General features: G+C 42.0%; 2 protein-coding genes across 2 annotated transcripts in view; both read right to left on the reverse strand.

The window, feature by feature from the left end:
* The window catches only part of LOC142072864 (uncharacterized), a 29,380-nt gene that overhangs the window by 3,621 nt on the left and 4,222 nt on the right, over positions 1-21,537 (reverse strand). The window contains exons 4-7 of the mRNA XM_075131162.1: positions 21,199-21,275; positions 15,797-16,003; positions 14,951-15,112; positions 26-106 (exon numbers count right to left, since the gene is read on the reverse strand). Of these exons, the coding sequence (XP_074987263.1) occupies positions 26-106; positions 14,951-15,112; positions 15,797-16,003; positions 21,199-21,275 (527 nt within the window). The remainder of the gene's footprint in view (positions 1-25; positions 107-14,950; positions 15,113-15,796; positions 16,004-21,198; positions 21,276-21,537) is intronic.
* On the reverse strand, positions 5,462-7,406 carry LOC142072863 (myb/SANT-like DNA-binding domain-containing protein 7). The gene is made up of 2 exons (XM_075131161.1): positions 6,773-7,406; positions 5,462-5,961 (listed from the first exon to the last, which is right to left on the reverse strand). The coding sequence occupies exons 1-2, from the start codon at positions 7,354-7,356 to the stop codon at positions 5,904-5,906; spliced, it is 642 nt and encodes a 213-aa protein (XP_074987262.1). The 5' UTR covers positions 7,357-7,406; the 3' UTR covers positions 5,462-5,903.

Below are 21,537 nucleotides of genomic sequence, written 5' to 3' on the forward strand. Positions count from 1 at the left end.
CCATCAGCAAAGTAAGGAAACTCACGAGGCTAAGGGGTGTTTTCTGTTTAAGTGCTGGTGTATTTCTTCAATAGTCCACGCTGCTGCCCTACATGCAGGATCAGTTCTGAAATAAAAAATACCCCAGTGTGAAAATTTTAATGGGATAATACATCTGGAGTATGAACGTGCTTATGAGTTAATTGCAGCAGTAACATATCTTTATTCCAATGAAACGATTGAAAAGCCTGATCACTACAACACACAATATTCTGGAATTGTAAATAAGCAATAAAGAAGATGAGAGAGAGAGTGAGAGAAAACCAGGGTAATGTACTTATTTCCCGTAAATCTTTGAACATGCCTTGTGTGCTGAGTTGGGCTGAGATCCAGAGCAGACCTAGTCATAAATATTGAAATCCTCTCTCAGTATGTATGGAGGTAAAACTTTCATTGGAGCCAAAGGAAGTTTTGTGTTAGTAATACATCTGGTCAGAAAATACCACAAAGGTTGAAATTTCAATGAAAAAATTGGTACTTCCCATTTTCCCACCAGTTCTACTGAGGAAGATCTGAGGATCTGAAGAATCTGAGGATCACAGAAGTTAGAGACTGTGGCTCCAATGCATAAATGGGATCTTAAATTCTTTCCTCAACTGGTACTAGAGTTAATCTAATCCACCTCCTGTCAACGCAGGATTGTTTCTTATATGTGGGTGTACACAATTGGAGGCTTTACCCCCCAGAAATGTAGAGACTGCATTAATAAAGGAAACGCTTAGTCTGGAACAGGAGCTACATCTTCTTCCCTTTCCCCTCCACCCCGTAATAAAAGCTGTCTACACCCCTGTGGTACATTCTCTAGTATTCTGCCCAAATATCTCAAAATGTAAAAGGTTCTGCTACAAGGAAGTTTCTCCTCTTTAATTTCCTTTTATTACTCCTAGTGACCCCTCCCTTATGTCACCCTAAATAATTCCTCTTCCTCCTTGGTGTTTGTATACTACAATTGTCAACATTTATCACTGTTAATGGTTTGGGAAATCATGTGATTTGGCTAGTACAACATGGATGATGAGAATACCTAACTCATACATCACTCTTTATATTTTCAAAGCACTACACCTGAGTTTGTCAGCCATCCCAGAACCATCCCTGGATTCTCAAGTAATCTGCAAATGGAAAGAAGCAAATTTTTGCTATTGCTGCACCAGAACAATCTCTGAGTATTAGTATTTAATAGGGCTGTTGATTAATCATAGCTAACTCACGCTCATTAAAAAAAAATGCGCTAATTAAATTTGTGACTGAACTCCTTGGGGGAGAATTGTATGTCTCCTGCTCTGTTTTACCCACATTCTGCCATTTATTTCATGTCATAGCAGTCTTGAATGATGACCCAGCATATGTTCATTTTAAGAACACTTTCACTGCAAATTTGACAAAATGCAAAGACGGTTCCAATGTGAAATTTCTAAAGATAGCTACAGCACTGGACTCAAGACTTAAGAATCTGAAGTGCCTTCCAAAATCTGAGAGGATTGAGGTGTGGAGTTTGCTTTCAGAAGTCTTAAAAGAGCAACACTCTGATGAGGAAACTTCAGAACCCAAACCAGCAAAAAAGAAAATCAGCCTTCTGCTGGTGGCATCTGACTTAGATGATGAAAATGAACACGCGTCAGTCCACACTGCTTTGGATTCTTATCAAGCAGAACCTGTCATCAGCATGGACGCATGTCCTCTGGAATGGTGGCTGAAGCATCCAGGGACATATGAATCTTTAGCACATCTGACATGTAAATATCTTGAGATGCCGGCTACAACAATGCCATGCAAGTGCCTGTTCTCACTTTCAGGTGACATTGCAAACAAGAAGCAGGCAGCATTATCTTCTGCAAATGTAAACAAACTTGCTTGCCTGAACAATTGGCTGAACAAGAAGTAGGACTGATGGGACTTATAGGCTCTAAAGTTTTACATTGTTTTATTTTTGAATGAAGGGGGGTTTTTTGTACGTAATTCTACATTTGTAAGTTGTGCTTTCATGATAAAGAGATTGCGTTATAGAACTTGCATTAGGTGAACTGAAAAATATTATTTCTTTTGTTTTTTACAGTGCAAATATTTGTAATCAAAAATATAAAGTGAGCACTGTGCACTTTGTATTCTGTGTTGTAATTGAAATAAAAATATTTGAAAATGTAGAAAACATCCAAAAAATCTTAAATAAATGGTATGCCATTATTTTTTAATAGTGCGATTAATCGTGATTAATTTTAATCACTTGACAGCCCTAGTATTTAATATGTACATTACAGTAGTGCTCAGATACCCTAATCAGGATCAGAATCCTCACTAATGGTAGGTGCTGTACAAACACACATGAATACATAGTTCCTCACCTCTCCATTACAGAGCTTTGGGGAACCTGCATCTCCTCCCACCCCAAACACTTTTCACATTTGTGCATCTTCAAAGCTTCATAACATGACTACTAGCCTACTGGTAGATGAGAAATGACAGAAACAACATGAAACTCTCCATCCCCACAGAACACCTGAAATTTTAAATTGTATTTTGTAAGGGCCATTTCAGAGGAAATTTAGGGTATGTCTACACTACGGAATAAGGTCGAATTTATAGAAGTCGGTTTTTTAGAAATCGGTTTTATATATTCGAGTGTGTGTGTCCCCACAGAAAATGCTCTAAGTGCATTAAGTGCATTAACTCGGCGGAGCGCTTCCACAGTACCGAGGCTAGAGTCGACTTCCGGAGCGTTGCACTGTGGGTAGCTATCCCACAGTTCCCGCAGTCTCCGCTGCCCATTGGAATTCTGGGTTGAGATCCCAATGCCTGATGGGGCTAAAACATTGTCGCGGGTGGTTCTGGGTACATATCGTCAGGCCCCCCGTTCCCTCCCTCCCTCCATGAAAGCAAGGGCAGACAATCGTTTCGCGCCTTTTTTCCTGAGTTACCTGTGCAGACGCCATACCACGGCAAGCATGGAGCCCGCTCAGGTAACCGTCACCCTATGTCTCCGGGGTGCTGGCAGACGCGGTACGGCATTGCTGCACAGTAGCAGCAACCCCTTGCCTTGTGGCAGCAGACGGTACAGTACGACTGGTAGTCGTCATCGTTGTGTCCGAGGTGCTCCTGGCCACGTCGGCTGGGAGCGCCTGGGCAGACATGGGCGCAGGGACTAAATCTGGAGTGACTTGACCAGGTCATTCTCTTTAGTCCTGCAGTCAGTCCTATTGAACCGTCTTATGGTGAGCGGGTAGGCGATACGGACTGCTAGCAGTCGTACTGTACCATCTTCTGCCAGGCAGGCAAGAGATGAGGATTGCTAGTAGTCGTATTGTACCATCTTCTGCCAGGCAGGCAAGAGATGAGGATGGCTAGCAGTCGTACTGTACCATCTTCTGCCGAGCAGCCATAAGATGTGGATGGCATGCAGTCCTTCTGCACCGTCTGCTGCCAGCCAAAGATGTAAAAGATAGATGGAGTGGGTCAAAACAAGAAATAGACCAGATTTGTTTTGTACTCATTTGCCTCCTCCCCTGTCTAGGGGACTCATTCCTCTAGGTCACACTGCAGTCACTCACAGAGAAGGTGCAGCGAGGTAAATCTAGCCATGTATCAATCAGAGGCCAGGCTAACCTCCTTGTTCCAATAAGAACGATAACTTAGGTGCACCATTTCTTATTGGAACCCTCCGTGAAGTCCTGCCTGAAATACTCCTTGATGTAAAGACACCCCCTTTGTTGATTTTAGCTCCCTGAAGCCAACCCTGTAAGCCGTGTCGTCAGTCGCCCCTCCCTCCGTCAGAGCAATGGCAGACAATCGTTCCGCGCCTTTTTTCTGTGCGGACGCCATACCAAGGCAAGCATGGAGGCCGCTCAGCTCACTTTGGCAATTAGGAGCACATTAAACACCACACGCATTATCCAGCAGTATATGCAGCACCAGAACCTGGCAAAGCGATACTGGGCGAGGAGGCGACGTCAGCGCGGTCACATGAGTGATCAGGACATGGACACAGATTTCTCTGAAAGCATGGGCCCTGCCAATGCATGCATCATGGTGCTAATGGGGCAGGTTCATGCTGTGGAACGCCGATTCTGGGCTCGGGAAACAAGCACAGACTGGTGGGACCGCATAGTGTTCCAGGTCTGGGACGATTCCCAGTGGCTGCGAAACTTTCGCATGCGTAAGGGCACTTTCATGGAACTTTGTGACTTGCTTTCCCCTGCCCTGAGGCGCATGAATACCAAGATGAGAGCAGCCCTCACAGTTGAGAAGCGAGTGGCGATAGCCCTGTGGAAGCTTGCAACGCCAGACAGCTACCGGTCAGTTGGGAATCAATTTGGAGTGGGCAAATCTACTGTGGGGGCTGCTGTGATGCAAGTAGCCCACGCAATCAAAGATCTGCTGATATCAAGGGTAGTGACCCTGGGAAATGTGCAGGTCATAGTGGATGGCTTTGCTGCAATGGGATTCCCTAACTGTGGTGGGGCTATAGACGGAACCCATATCCCTATCTTGGCACCGGAGCACCAAGCCGCCGAGTACATAAACCGCAAGGGGTACTTTTCGATAGTGCTGCAAGCTCTGGTGGATCACAAGGGACGTTTCACCAACATCAACGTGGGATGGCCGGGAAAGGTGCATGATGCTCGCATCTTCAGGAACTCTGGTCTGTTTCAAAAGCTGCAGGAAGGGACTTTATTCCCAGACCAGAAAATAACTGTTGGGGATGTTGAAATGCCTATATGTATCCTTGGGGACCCAGCCTACCCCTTAATGCCATGGCTCATGAAGCCGTACACAGGCAGCCTGGACAGTAGTCAGGAGCTGTTCAACTACAGGCTGAGCAAGTGCAGAATGGTGGTAGAATGTGCATTTGGACGTTTAAAGGCGCGCTGGTGCAGTTTACTGACTCGCTTAGACCTCAGCGAAACCAATATTCCCACTGTTATTACTGCTTGCTGTGTGCTCCACAATATCTGTGAGAGTAAGGGGGAGACGTTTATGGCGGGGTGGGAGGTTGAGGCAAATCGCCTGGCTGCTGGTTACGCGCAGCCAGACACCAGGGCGGTTAGAAGAGCACAGGAGGGCGCGGTACGCATCAGAGAAGCTTTGAAAACCAGTTTCATGACTGGCCAGGCTACGGTGTGAAAGTTCTGTTTGTTTCTCCTTGATGAAACCCCCCGCCCCTTGGTTCACTCTACTTCCCTGTAAGCTAACCACCCACCCCTCCTCCCTTCAATCACCGCTTGCAGAGGCAATAAAGTCATTGTTGCTTCACATTCATGCATTCTTTATTCATTCATCACACAAATAGGGGGATGACTACCAAGGTAGCCCAGGAGGGGTGGTGGAGGAGGGAAGGAAAATGCCACACAGCACTTTAAGCACAGCACTTTAAAAGTTTACAACTTTAAAATTTATTGAATGACAGCCTTCTTTTTTTGGGGCAATCCTCTGTGGTGGAGTGGCTGGTTGGCCGGAGGCCCCCCCACCGCGTTCTTGGGCGTCTGGGTGTGGAGGCTATGGAACTTGGGGAGGAGGGCGGTTGGTTACAGAGGGGCTGCAGTGGCAGTCTGTGCTCCAGCTGCCTTTGCTGCAGCTCAACCATACACTGGAGCATACTGGTTTGGTCCTCCAGCAGCCTCAGCATTGAATCCTGCCTCCTCTCATCACGCTGCCGCCACATTTGAGCTTCAGCCCTGTCTTCAGCCCGCCACTTACTCTCTTCAGCCCGCCACTTACTCTCTTCAGCCCGCCACCTCTCCTCCCGGTCATTTTGTGCTTTCCTGCACTCTGACATTGTTTGCCTCCACACATTCGTCTGTGCTCTGTCAGTGTGGGAGGACAGCATGAGCTCGGAGAACATTTCATCGCGAGTGCGTTTTTTTTTCTTTCTAAGCTTCACTAGCCTCTGCGAAGGAGAAGATCCTGTGATCATTGAAACACATGCAGCTGGTGGAGAAAAAAAAAGGGACAGCGGTATTTAAAAAGACACATTTTATAAAACAGTGGCTACACTCTTTCAGGGTAAACCTTGACGTTAACATTACATACATAGCACATGTGCTTTCGTTACAAGGTCACATTTTGCCTCCTCCCACCGCGTGACTACCCCCTCAACCTTCCCCCCTCCCTGTGGCTAACAGCGGGGAACATTTCTGTTTAGCCACAGGCAAACAGCCCAGCAGGAATGGGCTCCTCTGAGTGTCCCCTGAAGAAAAGCACTCTATTTCAACCAGGTGACCATGAATTATATCTCACTCTCCTGAGGATAACACAGAGAGATAAAGAACGGATGTTGTTTGAATGCCAGCAAACATACACTGCAATGCTTTGTTCTACAATGACAGGTTTCAGAGGAACAGCCGTGTTAGTCTGTATTCGCAAAAAGAAAAGGAGTACTTGTGGCACCTTAGAGACTAACCAATTTATTTGAGCATGAGCTTTCGTGAGCCACAGCTCACTTCATCAGAAGTGAAGTGAGCTGTGGCTCACGAAAGCTCATGCTCAAATAAATTGGTTAGTCTCTAAGGTGCCACAAGTACTCCTTTTCTTTTTGTTCTACAATGATTCCCGAGTACGTGTTACTGGCCTGGAGTGGTAAAGTGTCCTTCCATGAAGGACGCAATAAGGCTGCCCTCCCCAGAAACCTTTTGCAAAGGCTTTAGGACTACATCTAGGAGAACCGCAAATGCCAGGGCAAAGTAATCCTTTCACATGCTTGCTTTTAAACCATGTATAGTATTTTAAAAGGTACACTCACCAGAGGTCCCTTCTCCGCCTGCTGGGTCCAGGAGGCAGCCTTGGGTGGGTTCGGGGGTTTACTGGCTCCAGGTCTAGGGTGAGAAACAGTTCCTGGCTGTCGGGAAAAGCGGTTTCTCCGCTTGCTTGCTGTGAGCTATCTACAACCTCCTCCTCATCATCATCTTCTTCATCCCCAAAACCTGCTTCCGTATTGCCTCCATCTCCATTGAAGGAGTCAAACAACACGGCTGGGGTAGTGGTGGCTGAACCCCCTAAAATGGCATGCAGCTCATCATAGAAGCGGCATGTTTGGGGCTCTGACCCAGAGCGGCTGTTCGCCTCTCTGGTTTTCTGGTAGGCTTGCCTCAGCTCCTTCAGTTTCACGCGGCACTGCTTCGGGTCCCTGTTATGGCCTCTGTCCTTCATGCCCTGGGAGATTTTCACAAAGGTTTTGGCATTTCGAAAACTGGAACAGAGTTCTGATAGCACGGATTCCTCTCCCCAAACAGCGATCAGATCTCGTACCTCCCGTTCGGTCCATGCTGGAGCTCTTTTGCGATTCTGGGACTCCATCATGGTCACCTCTGCTGATGAGCTCTGCATGGTCACCTGCAGCTTGCCACGCTGGCCAAACAGGAAATGAGATTCAAAAGTTCGCGGTTCTTTTCCTGTCTACCTGGCCAGTGCATCTGAGTTGAGAGTGCTGTCCAGAGTGGTCATAATGGAGCACTCTGGGATAGCTCCCGGAGGCCAATACCATCGAATTGTGTCCACAGTACCCCAAATTCGAGCCGGCAACGTCGATTTAAGCGCTAATCCACTTGTCAGGGGTGGAGTAAGGAAATCGATTTTAAGAGCCCTTTAAGTTGAAATAAAGGGCTTCATTGTGTGGATGGGTGCAGGTTTACATCGATTTAACGCTGCTAAATTCGACCTAAAGTCCTAGTGTAGACCAGGGCTTAGACTAAACCCAGAGGAAAACTAGATGTAAGATGAGGCTGTGGGTTAATGCACTGTTTTCATTTCTGGAGATACAGGTTAAACCCTGGTGTAAATCACAAAAGAAATAAGTTTGATGATCTCAGCCTATGGTGGATGTTTTCTCCCAGCACAATCACTCAAGATAGGTTAGGGTGACCAGATGTCCTGATTTTTGGGTCTTTTTCTTATATAGGCTCCTATTACACCCCACCCCCTGTCCCGATTTTTCACACTTGCTGTCTGATCACCCTAAGATAGGTTCAGGAATGGAGTGGCAGTACTACAGGTCACAACTGAAATGGACAGACAGAGGACTAAGCAGAGCTGTTTGTGTGTCGGGCATATGAACAGAATAAGGAGAGCTGCAGGTCACAGCATTCTCAGTTTTAAAACAGCACACCAAGGAAGTAAACGAAAAAGCACAGAAAAAAACTAAAGGTTGGGTAAAACTCTACAAACCCTATTTGGTCTGAGCTCCACTCTCAGAGAAGTGAGGGCCCTCTTGCCATGCCTGGCCGACATGGAATCCATACCCTATGCCTTGAACACTCATTCCAGCACAGAAAAGAAAAAATGAGACGAATTAAATATTGATGCACAAAGTCATCGACCTGCTAGGTAACAGGACGCAAGGCTAGATCTGCACTGTTTTGTGTGCAATCCCGTTGATCCAAAAATAAAACCCAAACTCTCCTATAGGAGTTTTCATTCTCTTGGAATCATTCTAGAAACCAAAGCCTTCCTGAGTGATTCAGCCAAGTTAATTTCTCTGTGCCTCAGTTCCCAATCTATAAAATGGCAATATTAAACTTCCTTTCCCGCTCCCATCCTTTGTCCGTTTTCTCTATTTGAATTGTCAACTCTTCAGGGCATGGACTGGCAAACTACATATGTACAGAACCTAGCACAATGGGGTGCTAAGCTTCACTGGGGCCTCTAGCTGCTACTGTAATGCAAACAATAAATAAGAAAAAGATCTTGTACTGAATACTACTGAAGGGAAAATATCACAATGCCCAGAAGTATCACACCTATTCTGTGTATGTACTTCTTGGTTTTAAATATTATGGAAATTCAGCCTTTGAAATGCAAAGAGACCGATGATTGCACAACAGGACACCCTCTATCTCTATCATCAGTAGTACGCAACACCTAGTCACTGAGCTGTGGGGAAAGCTGCAAAACAACAAGCCATCTCCCACTCACCTAATCGCAAAGTTAGATAAAGGAGCAGAAAAGTCAGGTTTGGTCAGGTGTGCTAGAATCTCATGCGTAAGCAAATTAACGCCTGTGATGAAGGAACAATGATTAATGTCCGTGTCTCTATCCCTGCTCATCTATTAAATCAGGATAATGTGCCAGTTCTTACCAAACATACAGTGCTATGAATTCCAAAATTACCATGTCTTTTATTCACATAAATCTATGATGGGACTCCTTTATTGGCTCTGGATTTCATAACCTCGAGCAGCAAAGGGATTATTATAAAAGCTCTCCCACTAATGCTGGAAATGCAGGGAGGAAGAACAACTCTAATTCATCTGTTGCCCACATGGAGCACTGTCCCACCATTGTTAGTTAGAAGAAAAGTACTTGAATGCTTTCAGCTACACAGATGATTTAAAGGCAGAGGTTTGTACTATACATTTTAAGTGCAGTTCTGAAAGAAGATCTGTTCCTTGTTTGTATTCCATATCATACGTAAAACCTTATTTTTGTCACTGAAGTGAGTAATACCTTTTACTCAAATCAGCAGTGGAGAGCCAACACAGCCATGAGCTGGATTCTATAATATCTCATGAACCATCAATACAATTATTAACTGGGTTTCAAGTACAAGGCTAAATTCTACCTGCACAATCTTTATTACCAGCAATGAGTACAAGCCATAAGGAACTGAGCTAGACTTTCAGACCAAAGGTCGCGCTTGCAGGCCTAACTTTCTATTTGGAAACTAAGCAGATTTAATAGAGTCACCGAGGGCACATCTACTCTGCAATCGTGGTGTATGACTGCAGCATGTTTAGGCATACCTGAGCTAACTTTAATATAGTTAGCTCAGGTACTAATAGCAGTGAAGCTATGGCAGCCTGGGCTTCTGTGTAGGCTATGTGACGCTGTATGAATTCTGGGGGACACTTGAGGTTATTATGAATACTAATATTGTAAAATTGCAATGAATTGTGCCAGATATGCCATGTAAGATATCTGTAAAAATGTTAGTTTGCCAAATATGATAATCTCATTTATGTGTTTGTATCACATTTGATATTGAGTTATAGATATGTATCTATGTCTGTATTACAAAACTTGTGCCATGCTTCTGGGTGACCCCCTCCCCGCCCCAAACAGTTTGGTGTCAGCTCTGCCTAGCCTGCTTGATGGCCCAAAAGGGACCATCAGCTATACAACTGACCCACTGAGAGAAGGCAGAGGATACAGACTCAGCAAGGCATGCATGGGACATGCCCATGGACAGAAAAGGCTTCCAAGCCATGTGCTGAGCAGCTTGTTTTGGGAACAAAGGAAGCACAGGCCGCATGGCAAAAGACTATACAAGGCAGCTGCATCTTCATTTTGTCTTCAGTCCTGCTTCTTACCTCTGGAGGAACTTTGCTACAAACTGAAGCTCTGAATAAAGGACTGAATGACCCATCCAAGCTGTGGATGTATTCCAGAGGGACTTAAAAGCCAGTAAATCATCAATACAGCTAGGAACCTGATATATGGACTTTGAAGTTTTTGTATGTATGTGACCGTGTTACCATTTAACATTTCTCTTCTTGTTCTTTCTTTTCCTTGATAATAAACCTTTAGTTTTAGACACTAAAGGATAGGCTGGCAGCGTGGTATTATGGGTAAGATCCAAACTTATACTGACCTGGTGATGTGGCTGACCCTTTGGGGTCAGAAGAACATTTTGTATATGTGAGCAGAGTTTAACATAACTTCTCAACTAGGTGCTGATTGGGAGCCAGAGACTGAAATGCAATAAAGGGGGCTGTGTGATTTCTTTTTTTGCTTCTTGATAACCAGGATCAGAAGTGCAGTTTGTGACTGATTGGGAGGTTTAACTTCAGTGTTACCCACCAGTATCTTGGGGAGTATCTGCTCTTCCTTTTCAGACTGCCCTGAGCTTGGCATTTCTAGTGAGCGCTGCCCAGGCACCCTGGGTCACAGGCTATACCTGGGTAATCACTTGAGCGACTAGCTAGCACTGAAGTCCATGCTGTCATAACCTCACTGCTATTGGTACCTGAAAACTAGTTCATGTAGGTCTACATGTGCTGCACTCACACCTCCGACTGCAGCACAGACATACCATGAGAGACACTAAACATGTACCCAATTATTTATAAAATCCCTTTCCAGATCAGAATCACACTTTCATAATATTTTGTTCTCATTTCATCTAAGGGTCTCAAGCATAAAACAATCAGAGACAATAAGGACCACGTTCTACCAACTTTTAGATATACACTAGCACGTTGGTCTTGAGGCAAATGCATCAGCACTTGTTTTGTTCTTTTCTTACCTCCTATGGCTGTTTTTACTCTTCCCCTCATTTTATCCTTAACTTTCCACTCCACTGTCCAGTATGTACATTAGACTCTCACTTCTAGGTGAGAAAGGGACAATACTCTGCCAAAATTAATTAAGCCACCATGGCCATATCACTTTCTAGTCATTCTTACTTGACCCCTGCTGCCTGTCTTTCATCTGAGTATTAGTCAAGGGCAGCCTACTTAACAAGTATTTAGGACAGCTACCTGGGCATCCTCAATCATCAATTAAAACTGTGACGAATTCCTTAAACTGGTTCAGGCTAGCAGGGAAATTATCTTGGTCACTGTTTTTTTTTTTTAAAGTTTAATTCGTCTCCTTTTATAATGCACCCAATGTTTATAGGTAAAAACCTCCAGACTATATATACATTGTAATTACAAGATACCAACAATAAACTAAGCATCATAGGCTTCTTTTGGTGCTGACTATTCGCTGTTATTAAAGATCACATTGCACTGTTCTCAAGAATAGGATTGTTAACCTTGGTGTCCTACCCACATTGTGGCCAAGGTTCTAATGACCTAAATTCCCTTCAGGGTTTCAGCTGAATATATTATCCTTCTTCATTTCCTGACCTAAATTGCCACACAATGTTGTTTTTGTGGTTATATGGTTCTGCTCTTCACCTCAGATGGTGGATGAAATGATGTCTGTGTATTTTTAAACTTATAAACTCTTTGCATCTTTCATGCCCAAAGATCCCAATAGAAATGTCAGACTGTTATAATTATCTGGTAGGAGACCAGCAAATTTGTTTTCAGTTGAGACCAGCAAATTTGTTTCATTCCTTAAAACCCCCACTTCATCACAAAATCAGAAACCTGGTCTCCTGTATGCTTCAAAATGCCTGCATGCCAGTTGTTCAGCTCACCCAACTGGCAGGGATAAATATTTCCCAAGTATTAATCCAAACTGATCATTGGGCATTAAGGGCGGATAAACCTATAAATCACTTGGCTGATATTTTAACTGAAATTTTGCAACTCGCTGAGCACATTGTTGGAAGCAATGCTTTCCTGGCCAGAGTTAAGATTTCACAACAATAGGCCTCAGAGTTGAAAGGGGAGTGAGGGCTTAATGTGGTGGGGAAAGAAAGCACAAACAACAGCTCCATTCTATATTGTGATAAGAAGTCAGGCCTACAGTTTCTGCCTTAAGCGTGGTCTCTTCCACGTTTTGCTCACTGGAGATTTAAAGTAGATAATGGATTTGTCTGTCTCTATCCTCAGTGTTTGCCTGGCCTCAGATTATTATGGTCTGCTATTTAGTCAGCTCCAAATGTGAAACAAAGTGAAAAGTAGCTGAAAAATCACTTTATTAATTAAAATTATATAGGAAACAAAATGTATGAAGACATTTATTAATTGAAATCCATAGACTATCTGGTAATGCTGCCCGTTTTGTCCCTTCAAATGACGAAAATGGAGTACAGTCACAAGTAATGAAAACACCAAATTTTGAGGGCTATAAGAATGGGATAAATGGGGAGGCAAAAACAAATAAGCCAATTTTTTAGCTTGCCTCAAGCCAGCTTCAGGTTTTGCAAGACATTAATTGAAATAATCTATATTTTAAAATGCTCACACAAGTATCTGCACCTGGTCAGGCAGGTTATGCAAATGCACCTCTCTTTTCTGTTCCCTTGTTCCCCATACTGCTCCAACTCTGGTTTGCTGTTTATTTGCCTATGGCATCTTGACACAATCCTTGATTATAAGCTCTCTCTGTACAGTGCCCTCATCAGGGCCTCTAGGCACTACAGCAATACAAGTAATAAAGGTAATAAAACTGCACTCTCACAGTTGCCTACACCAATCAGACAGTAAGGTGTTGCTTGGCAGGGGGAATTCCTTGGAGGACAGTGTGGCAACTGCAGAAACTGTAGCCCTATTTATCATATGAGCTTCCTAAGCACCACACTAAGGCTATGTCTGCTCTGCAAACCTTACAACAGCATGGTTGTGCCAGCTGCATAGTTGAAAGGTGCACTGTGTGGCTGCTCTTTTTAACCGGGAGAGAGCTCTCCTGGTGACAAAGTACAACCACCTCCAACGGGGGACGGTAGCTTTCTCACCGGGAGCACAGCTCCCGCCGACAAAGCACTGTCCACACCGGTGGTTTGTGTCATTAACATTTTTGTTGTTCAGGAAGATGTTTTTTTACGCCCTGAGTGACAAAAGTTTTAAAGATGAAAGTGCAGTGTAGGCAAAGCCTTAAGTTTAAACAATTCCAATAGGTAAGCAAAGCCCTATTAAAATAAAAAAGTACTTTTCCACTCCTTTTTCTGTAGCTGAATCTTTCTTCTTTTCTGCTTCACCTGCCTTCAGTTAAGGCTATGTCTACACTAAGAAGCTTACAGCAGCACAACTGTATCACTGCACTTACGCCACTGGAAGGTCTCCCATGTAGCTGTTCTTTGCTGGCGGGAGAGAGCTCTCCTGCTGGCATAATTAAATCACCCCTAACAAGCGGCAATAGCTATGTCGCCAGGAGAGCGTCTCCCACTGACACAGACCTGTCCACACTGGAGTTTTTGTCAGTGAAACTTATGTCAGTCAAGGGGGTGCTTTTTCACACCCTGACCGACGAAAGGTTTGCTGACAAAAGTGCTAATGTGGTCATAGCCTAAGTTATAATCAAGGCAGGGGAAGCGGCATCATTAGAAAGGAGAAAAATGTCTATTACACATAAATGCCTTGGTTTTCAAGCAGTGATAGGAAGGGAAACACAGGGTTAATGCAGTACATCCCCTTTATAGTGAAATCGTGGCTTTTACAGAATAATTTCTCTGTAAAATGAGGTTCACACTAACAGGAATCACAACACATTTAAAGAAATTGAGGCTTTCATACTAATTCACCAGAAACAGGTTTTGCTGATAAGGAAATGGGGCTGTGGGAGAAAGAAAGAAAGAGAATTCTTGCAAACTTTCTCAGAGAGGAAGAAGCAGTGTGGACAAGACTTGAAGCCAGGAACTCCCATATTACAATCCCAACACTGACAATTATGCCCCACTGCAGGCTACAGTAGGCTACAATAGCCCTACTGCAGGCTACAATAGCCCATGCCGCCACTTGCTGCTGCCTGTGCTACCCCAGCTAGACTGCTATTTTTAGTGCACTAGCTTGAACAGTGCTAGAGCAAGTATGTCTACACAGGCTGGGAATCTCATCCCCAGCTCCAACTGTAGGTGTAGCCTCAGTATCTCCCTATATGGGGGTGTTTCTAGTTACCTATCTCACAGGGGACTCTCAGGATTAAGTAGCTGTTGTAAATACAGTGCTTCAAATATGAAGAAAGGCTATTTTTATGGTTAATGGATGGGGAGCTGTGAAATCTGGATTCTATAAGCAGCTCTGCCACAGACTTTCTGTGTGACCTCAGTCTAGTCACTTCGCCTCTTTGGGCCTCACTTTTGCCATCTGGAAAATGGGCAGTAATAATACTGATCTACCTACCCAATATTTATTAATATTAAGATTTGTAAAACACTTTGAACATTTTCCAGAATACACTGTCTTCACCTAATACCAAAACATCCTACCCATCCAGTGTAATGAAAAGAAAACAAACAAAAAAACGAATACAACAGAGTGAGAAATGAAAGAGGCTAGAAAGCAGTAAATGTTTAGTAAAATGGATGTAGTACCTCGCTGTGTAGATCCATATATCCCAAGAAGTCAGGAGGAAGTAAATTGTTCCACTGGTTCGATTATAGGCAAAGCTGAGAACTGACTGGAGCGGAGAGGGATAGGGAGGCGGCAGAACGGTACATAACTTTGTCCCATTATTCAGAGAGAAAATTCGTAAACTTAGGAAAGAAAAACAGAAGAAAGTGGTAAAGGGAAAAGGTTAATGAAGAGTTGTTGTTTAATCAAGACACAGGGATGACACTTCAATTCATCGTCCCCCAGTAACTTTAATGTTCCGTGCAAACATCCCCTTTTAAATGGATGGGCCCTGTTATTTTAAAGTGAAAAATACCATGATTTTTCCACTCACTCAAAGTTAAAACCTCTCATAAGCTAATACACTTCAATGGAGTTAAAAGTTGTGGTGCTATTTTTTCCAGTACTGTAATGCCAACATTTGACCATTATAAACATGGGCAGGTACGCTGTTCTGCTCAGTTTGCACAATCTGGAGGTCAAAACCAGACACTGATACTTTTTTCCTGTGTGCGTGATTTTCATTAAGAATATTTCACAGGTATTTATTTTGACTAATAGAACATAAATCTCAGAAATAGTGAAAATTTGTAACCCATATTGTGTCAAGCAAGCAGATATCTTCTCTATTTGATTAGTTTGTTACTTTACAGTTTTAAACAGGCAGCAGCTAAAACCCTTTGATATGGTTGAATGTGGTGTTTATTAATACACACACTTTACCATTTTTCTATTGAAGTTTATTACTACTAGTGGAGATGCAATCCAACCAAAAACCCGGATCCAAACCACCTCAAACTTTCATTAGCACATGTAGTCAGACATACCTGTTATCAGAGCCCATAGCTACCACCCTGCTGGATTTCCCATTGGCACCACAGAGGGACAGATCCTTAATCTGACTGCTGACACGAGTCCAGAATTTGGTAAAATAGTTCAAGTCATACACATGAAGATTGCGGGCGGAAGAGCAGTACAGCAATTTATCCTCAGCCAGGCCCATCCAAACAATTCCTTCAGTGAACAATGATAAACTAAACGAAAGATAAAGTCCCCACAAGCCAAAGAAAATTATGAATTAAAGTAAGTCAGAAGCAAGTTACATCAATTACATTAGAGTCCAAGTTAAACTACACGGGACATTTTTCAATGTTGACCATGTTCAGCTAAAAAGAATTCTTCACACCAGACTCAAATTCTGACAATTCCCTGGGGAACTCAGAGGGAAAAAAAACTGGAACCAATTCCAATCAACACTGACTGCTTTAGTGACCTTGGTGAATCTGTTTTGCATGCCACAAAGATATGGAACTACCATGTACTTACATGATAAGTAAATACTGAGCTAATTCCTGCAGGTTATATAAAAATGTTACTAGAAATTATAACACTCAAGGGGACACAACCTTCATTTCTAGATCTCATGATATCCCTTTAGACGTTAGTAAAAATGATGTATCTTATTGAATCACTTAAATATCAAGTAATTGATGTGAAGGTCTCCTTAAAAATCAATTATATGGTATGGGGCCAATACCTCAAAGCAGATTCAGATATACATTATTTATGCCTTGGGAAATGCCATACTTTAAGCATTTTTTAAGAGGTAAAGATTTATTTATTCATAACCGTACAACAAGCTCATGAACTGTACATCTTATTTTTTCTTTATAAATTAAACACTTCTTGCACACTGTAGCTCTTGTATAAATACTCAAGGAATTATAGTAGAACTCACTATTAAAGGTGAACTGACCCTTTAATGAATAAGGCCCTGCGCTGCAAATATTAACTTTACTCACCAAATGACTTTTTGTTTTGAATTTTCCATCAATTGTATTTTAAAAAATTCAAAGGCATTAAATGCTCGAAAGCTAAACAAAACATTTTGGTTTGGGTTTCACCCAAATTGCTAGTGAACTGAAAAATCCATTATTTGCACAGTTCTAAACAGAAGCTGTGCTAAAGAGATCTTCACCATCTAATGAGCTGAGAATAGCGGAGATACATACCTTTCTATTTAGCGGGGTTTCTTGCCTTATGGTCAGAGCACCTGGGCATAGATCCTCAAAGATTTTTAAGGTGCCTAACTCCCACTGAAATAAAATCCATTGGAGTTAACTGCTTACATACCTTTGAGGATCTGCGCCCTGATGCTCTGAGATGATGATCATCTCCTGCAAGTTGTTGAGTAGCCTCAACTCCTCACAGGTTCAGCCCCAAAAGAATTGGAAAATAGAGCCAAACTGTGGCAATATTCTTAGAGGCATATAATCTACAGAGATATTTATCTTACTCCTTAAAGATTCCTTATTTTTCCTTTGAAATTCATCCAACATGCCATAAAATGCTACAAATGCTAATGCTAGAAATGCATTTTAACTGGATTATATTTCATTAGTCGTAAGCAGTGAAACTTACATAAATAGTATGGCCTTTTAAAGTACCTGTAAAACAGCTGCATTGTATCCAGGGACCAGAGTTTCACTGTCCCATCCAAAGATCCAGAGATAAATAAAGACAAAGTGTTTGGGTGGAGGAGGATGTGTGTGACAGACCTGGTATGGCCATGAAATACATGCAACAAACTGCCCTGGTCATTCCAAGATTTTACTGGTTAAAATAAAACAATAACCATCAATCAGTAAATAAATGAGAATTAAATTATGAAGAAGCCAAAATAAACTACACTTCTTTGTCTCTGGTTATTTTACTGAGGACACCAAAAACCTGATTATTCTTCAAAAAAACCCCACCCCCAAACACTAAAAAACACCCTGTAATTTTGCTTTTGATCTAATACTGTATTTTCTCTCCCGAGTGCTAATGATACACTCCACTGTGAAGAAATGCACTTAGTTAACGAAGGAAGTCAATTCATGGGAGTCATGAACACTATGATTTCTGTGTTTTTGAAAAACATTTATGACTTTAGTCCTTTTCATCATGAGCATCCCTGATTTTCCTAATAATTATCATGAGAAAATCAAAACAGAGTGGTTGGGCATTTTCTCATGCTTTAGCCAGGGTACTGAAAAGGAGGCCAGATGCTTCTTTATTTGGAAAAGTCTGGAAAGTAACATTATCAATTACCATTCAGAATGTGCCTGCTTATTCTTACAAAAGAAAGAATGATTGCTGATAGAAAATAGTAAAATCAAAAACTATATCACATAGAGTTGGTAAGATGATGAATGAAAAACACTACTGCTTGGAGGAATTGCTCCTTCAAAATTTAAGTTGACAGGACGTACTGTAGGGCCCAATCCTTCAAAGGACCACGTCCTTCCATACCATGAAGCTGAAGGCATTTTGCATCTTTTAGGATGTGCTCAGCACCTTGCCATTATCCCAGAAAGTGATTCCTGGATTCAGTGGAGGATAATGGGAAGATATTTTTGGGAGATTAAATATTAATAAATAATGGATAAGACATTCATCTGCTGAACTTTTTTGAAAAGCTCTAGGAGATCTACATTCATAAAGAAGTCACACTTTATATGTTAAGATTTATGTTTGGGTTCAAATGTTAACAGATAACGTTTCTATTTATGAAAATTCAGAGAAACACAGATGATGATGATAGGAAAGACTGCGGTCCATTAATTTCTAGGCCCACCTGTTATTGCAAGAAATTGATTATGTGACACAACACGTGACCTGGACCGTGTGTTCTCCAGAGAGGCAATAACTATGAGACTCTCTGCCAATATGGCCTACAGAAAATTTCCTTCATGCCTTCAAATGTGGGAGCAAGAATTGCTGTAGTTAGGTTTAGAATTAGAATGTCATTTATACACTGAAGCACTACTGCTGTTTTAAACTACTATCACTGCTGTCTCATTAAAAACATATGGTAAAGTAAGAAGAAACAAAGAAGTGTGATCATAGGCTCAGATGCTTTGTTCCTGTGTGCCACCTTACTTTCAGAGTCCCTGGAGGAGGTAAGCAAAGCATTGGAGTATGATGAATAGACGCAGGAGAGAATGGTACTTTGGTGAGCATTGGTTAGCTGAAACAGTAGATTCCCTTTGGTATCATAGCAGAAGAGATCGCAATTAGAAAAGCAATAAAGTCTTTGCATATTGACATCAAGCGCCATATTTGTACACCAGATTTGCCTCATGTGTGGGAATTCTGCACTATATTAAAAAAAAACATGATTAAGACTACAGCAACACTACTGTACACATTTAAATAAAATGATAGAGTCATTTGGTTTGTGAAGTTTTTTGCACACTACAAGACTACACAGTTCATTTTATGAAAGCTGCTGGATATATTTTATTTTTTTAAAAAGCATGGTTTCCTAGAAGCTGGTAATGAGCACGTTTCAATTGATTATAGTGTTCAAACAATTGTCTAATCATCACACACACTATGTTGGGAATATATAATGGTGTGTTTTAAAGGTTTTATTGACACTTGTTTGGCATGGCCACATAACTAACTCATGGATTTACTACTGGTAAGCAAATCTGATTATTCCAAACAAATGCCAATAAAACTTTTATAGTATACCATCCCAGGCTAAATAAGTTTACATAAAAACTATGTTAGGAATGTTTGGAGTTTTTAAAAAGGTCACAGGGGTTATTTTTGTATTACTCTGTGTGTAAAGCAGTGGTGGGCAACCTGCGGCCTGTCAGGGTAAGCCGCTGATGGGCCGCCAGACCATTTGTTTACATTTGCACGGCTGCCTGCAGCTCCCACTGGCCATGGTTTGCTGTTCCTGGCCAATGAGAGCTGCGGGAATCAGCGCGGACCTGGCTGCGGCCATTAGGAGCTGCGGGCAGTCATGCAAATGTAAACAAACGGTCTGGTGGCCCGCCAGCGGCTTGCCCTGATGGGCCACGTGTGGCCTGCAGGCCGCAGGTTGTCCACCACTGCTGTAAAGCCAAGAGCCCTACTTATTATAAATCCAAGTCTACTGGGTTCAGAAAGAGCCATGAAACCATCCTAAATACCTTCTTCTACATACAAATTACACAAATTGAAAGTGCAAGATCTCAGTTTTCCGGGACTAGAAGCTAGTCCTTGATCCCATCGAGAACCTGCAAATATCTACTTTCCAAAGATATAAAGCTACTGTTTCTAGTTCTCAGTGCCATACGTAAATGGATTGTAATATTAGATGTTTATATATAGAGAAAAGCTGACACTGGCCCAGGATAGAATTTACTTGTCCTGAGCCTCAGACCAGTATAATTTTTGGAAGCGCACAGAGGTGGGGAGAGGAATTTCACACTTGGGAGGAGAAGGGGAAATATTTTTCTGGCAGGGTGATTTGAAAAAAAAAAAAAGACTGCTGGTTGAAGCTACTCAGAGTTTCAGAATGTTGGAATAAATACAGGGGAGATGGATTAGTGGGCAGAGTGCAGGTGAGGCATTCAAAGGTGCACGATAAACTCACTTAGCACATGGTTTTGAATAGAAATCACATAGCTATTACTTCCAGATATGCAGTGTATGTGTCTATGAATATACACAATGTACAATAATTCATAATAAGTTATATTAACATTATAAAAGCTTTCACAAGATACAGCAGTTTGTCCTGGGGCTTGCTAAGAAAAGTGATATTAACAAACATGCAAGTGTCACTTTTCACAGCAGACTTACTAGCTAGCTGGGAAGCTGTGAAAAGTGATTCTTGTATGTTTAAAGAAAAGGAGTACTTGTGGCACCTTAGAGACTAACAAATTTATTTGAGCATAAGCTTTCGTGAGCTACAGCTCACTTCATCGTAGCTCACGAAAGCTTATGCTCAAATAAATTTGTTAGTCTCTAAGGTGCCACAAGTACTCCTTTTCTTTTTGCGCATACAGACTAACACAGCTCTACTCTGAAACCTGTCATCCGGTATGTTTGTTAATATCACTTATCACTTTTCACAGCCTCCCAGCTAGCTAGTAAGTCTGCTGTGAAAAATGAGACTAACAAACATACAAATATCACTTTTCACAGCACTGTTTTTATTGAGTCAGCAAAAAAAAAAAAACCCACAAAAAATCCTACATAAATTAATTATAATGTTTTGGATGTGTATATGTGCATATTTATTTGTTTTTCCTAAACTTAATTAAGTATTAATTATTTTAGGAAATTAAGTATTTTAGGAAAAAGTGTCAGCCAGCAAGAATTGGTGGCTGCACTCTGAGGCCACCAAAAAAATTGTTGCGAGAACCCATGTATATATTCACTCTCTAAACTCAAATAATCCGTTTACCTGGGGAAAAGCTTGTAATTGGACATGTGAGCTGCATCAGAGTAATCTGTATTTTCTGTTTCTTTAAACTTCCAAAACTAAAAGAAAAAAAGAATACAAAGATAATTTTGCAAGCTTGATTTGGTACTTGAGTCTAGAACTGGAAATCTGAATGTCAACTATCAAAACCTTTTCAATAAGCCATTAAGCTCTCCCATTACTTCCATACTGACAGACCTGGATACTTCAAAAGACATAAGCCTAAAGTAAGAGCAGCATTAACGAGAAAACACTTATGAAACTTTTAATTTGTTTTGACAGAAAAAAATGAAATGATGATCACATGAGATAATACCTAAG

Source organism: Caretta caretta, chromosome 7, assembly GCF_965140235.1.
Source record: "Caretta caretta isolate rCarCar2 chromosome 7, rCarCar1.hap1, whole genome shotgun sequence".
Taxonomy (NCBI): domain Eukaryota; kingdom Metazoa; phylum Chordata; order Testudines; family Cheloniidae; genus Caretta; species Caretta caretta.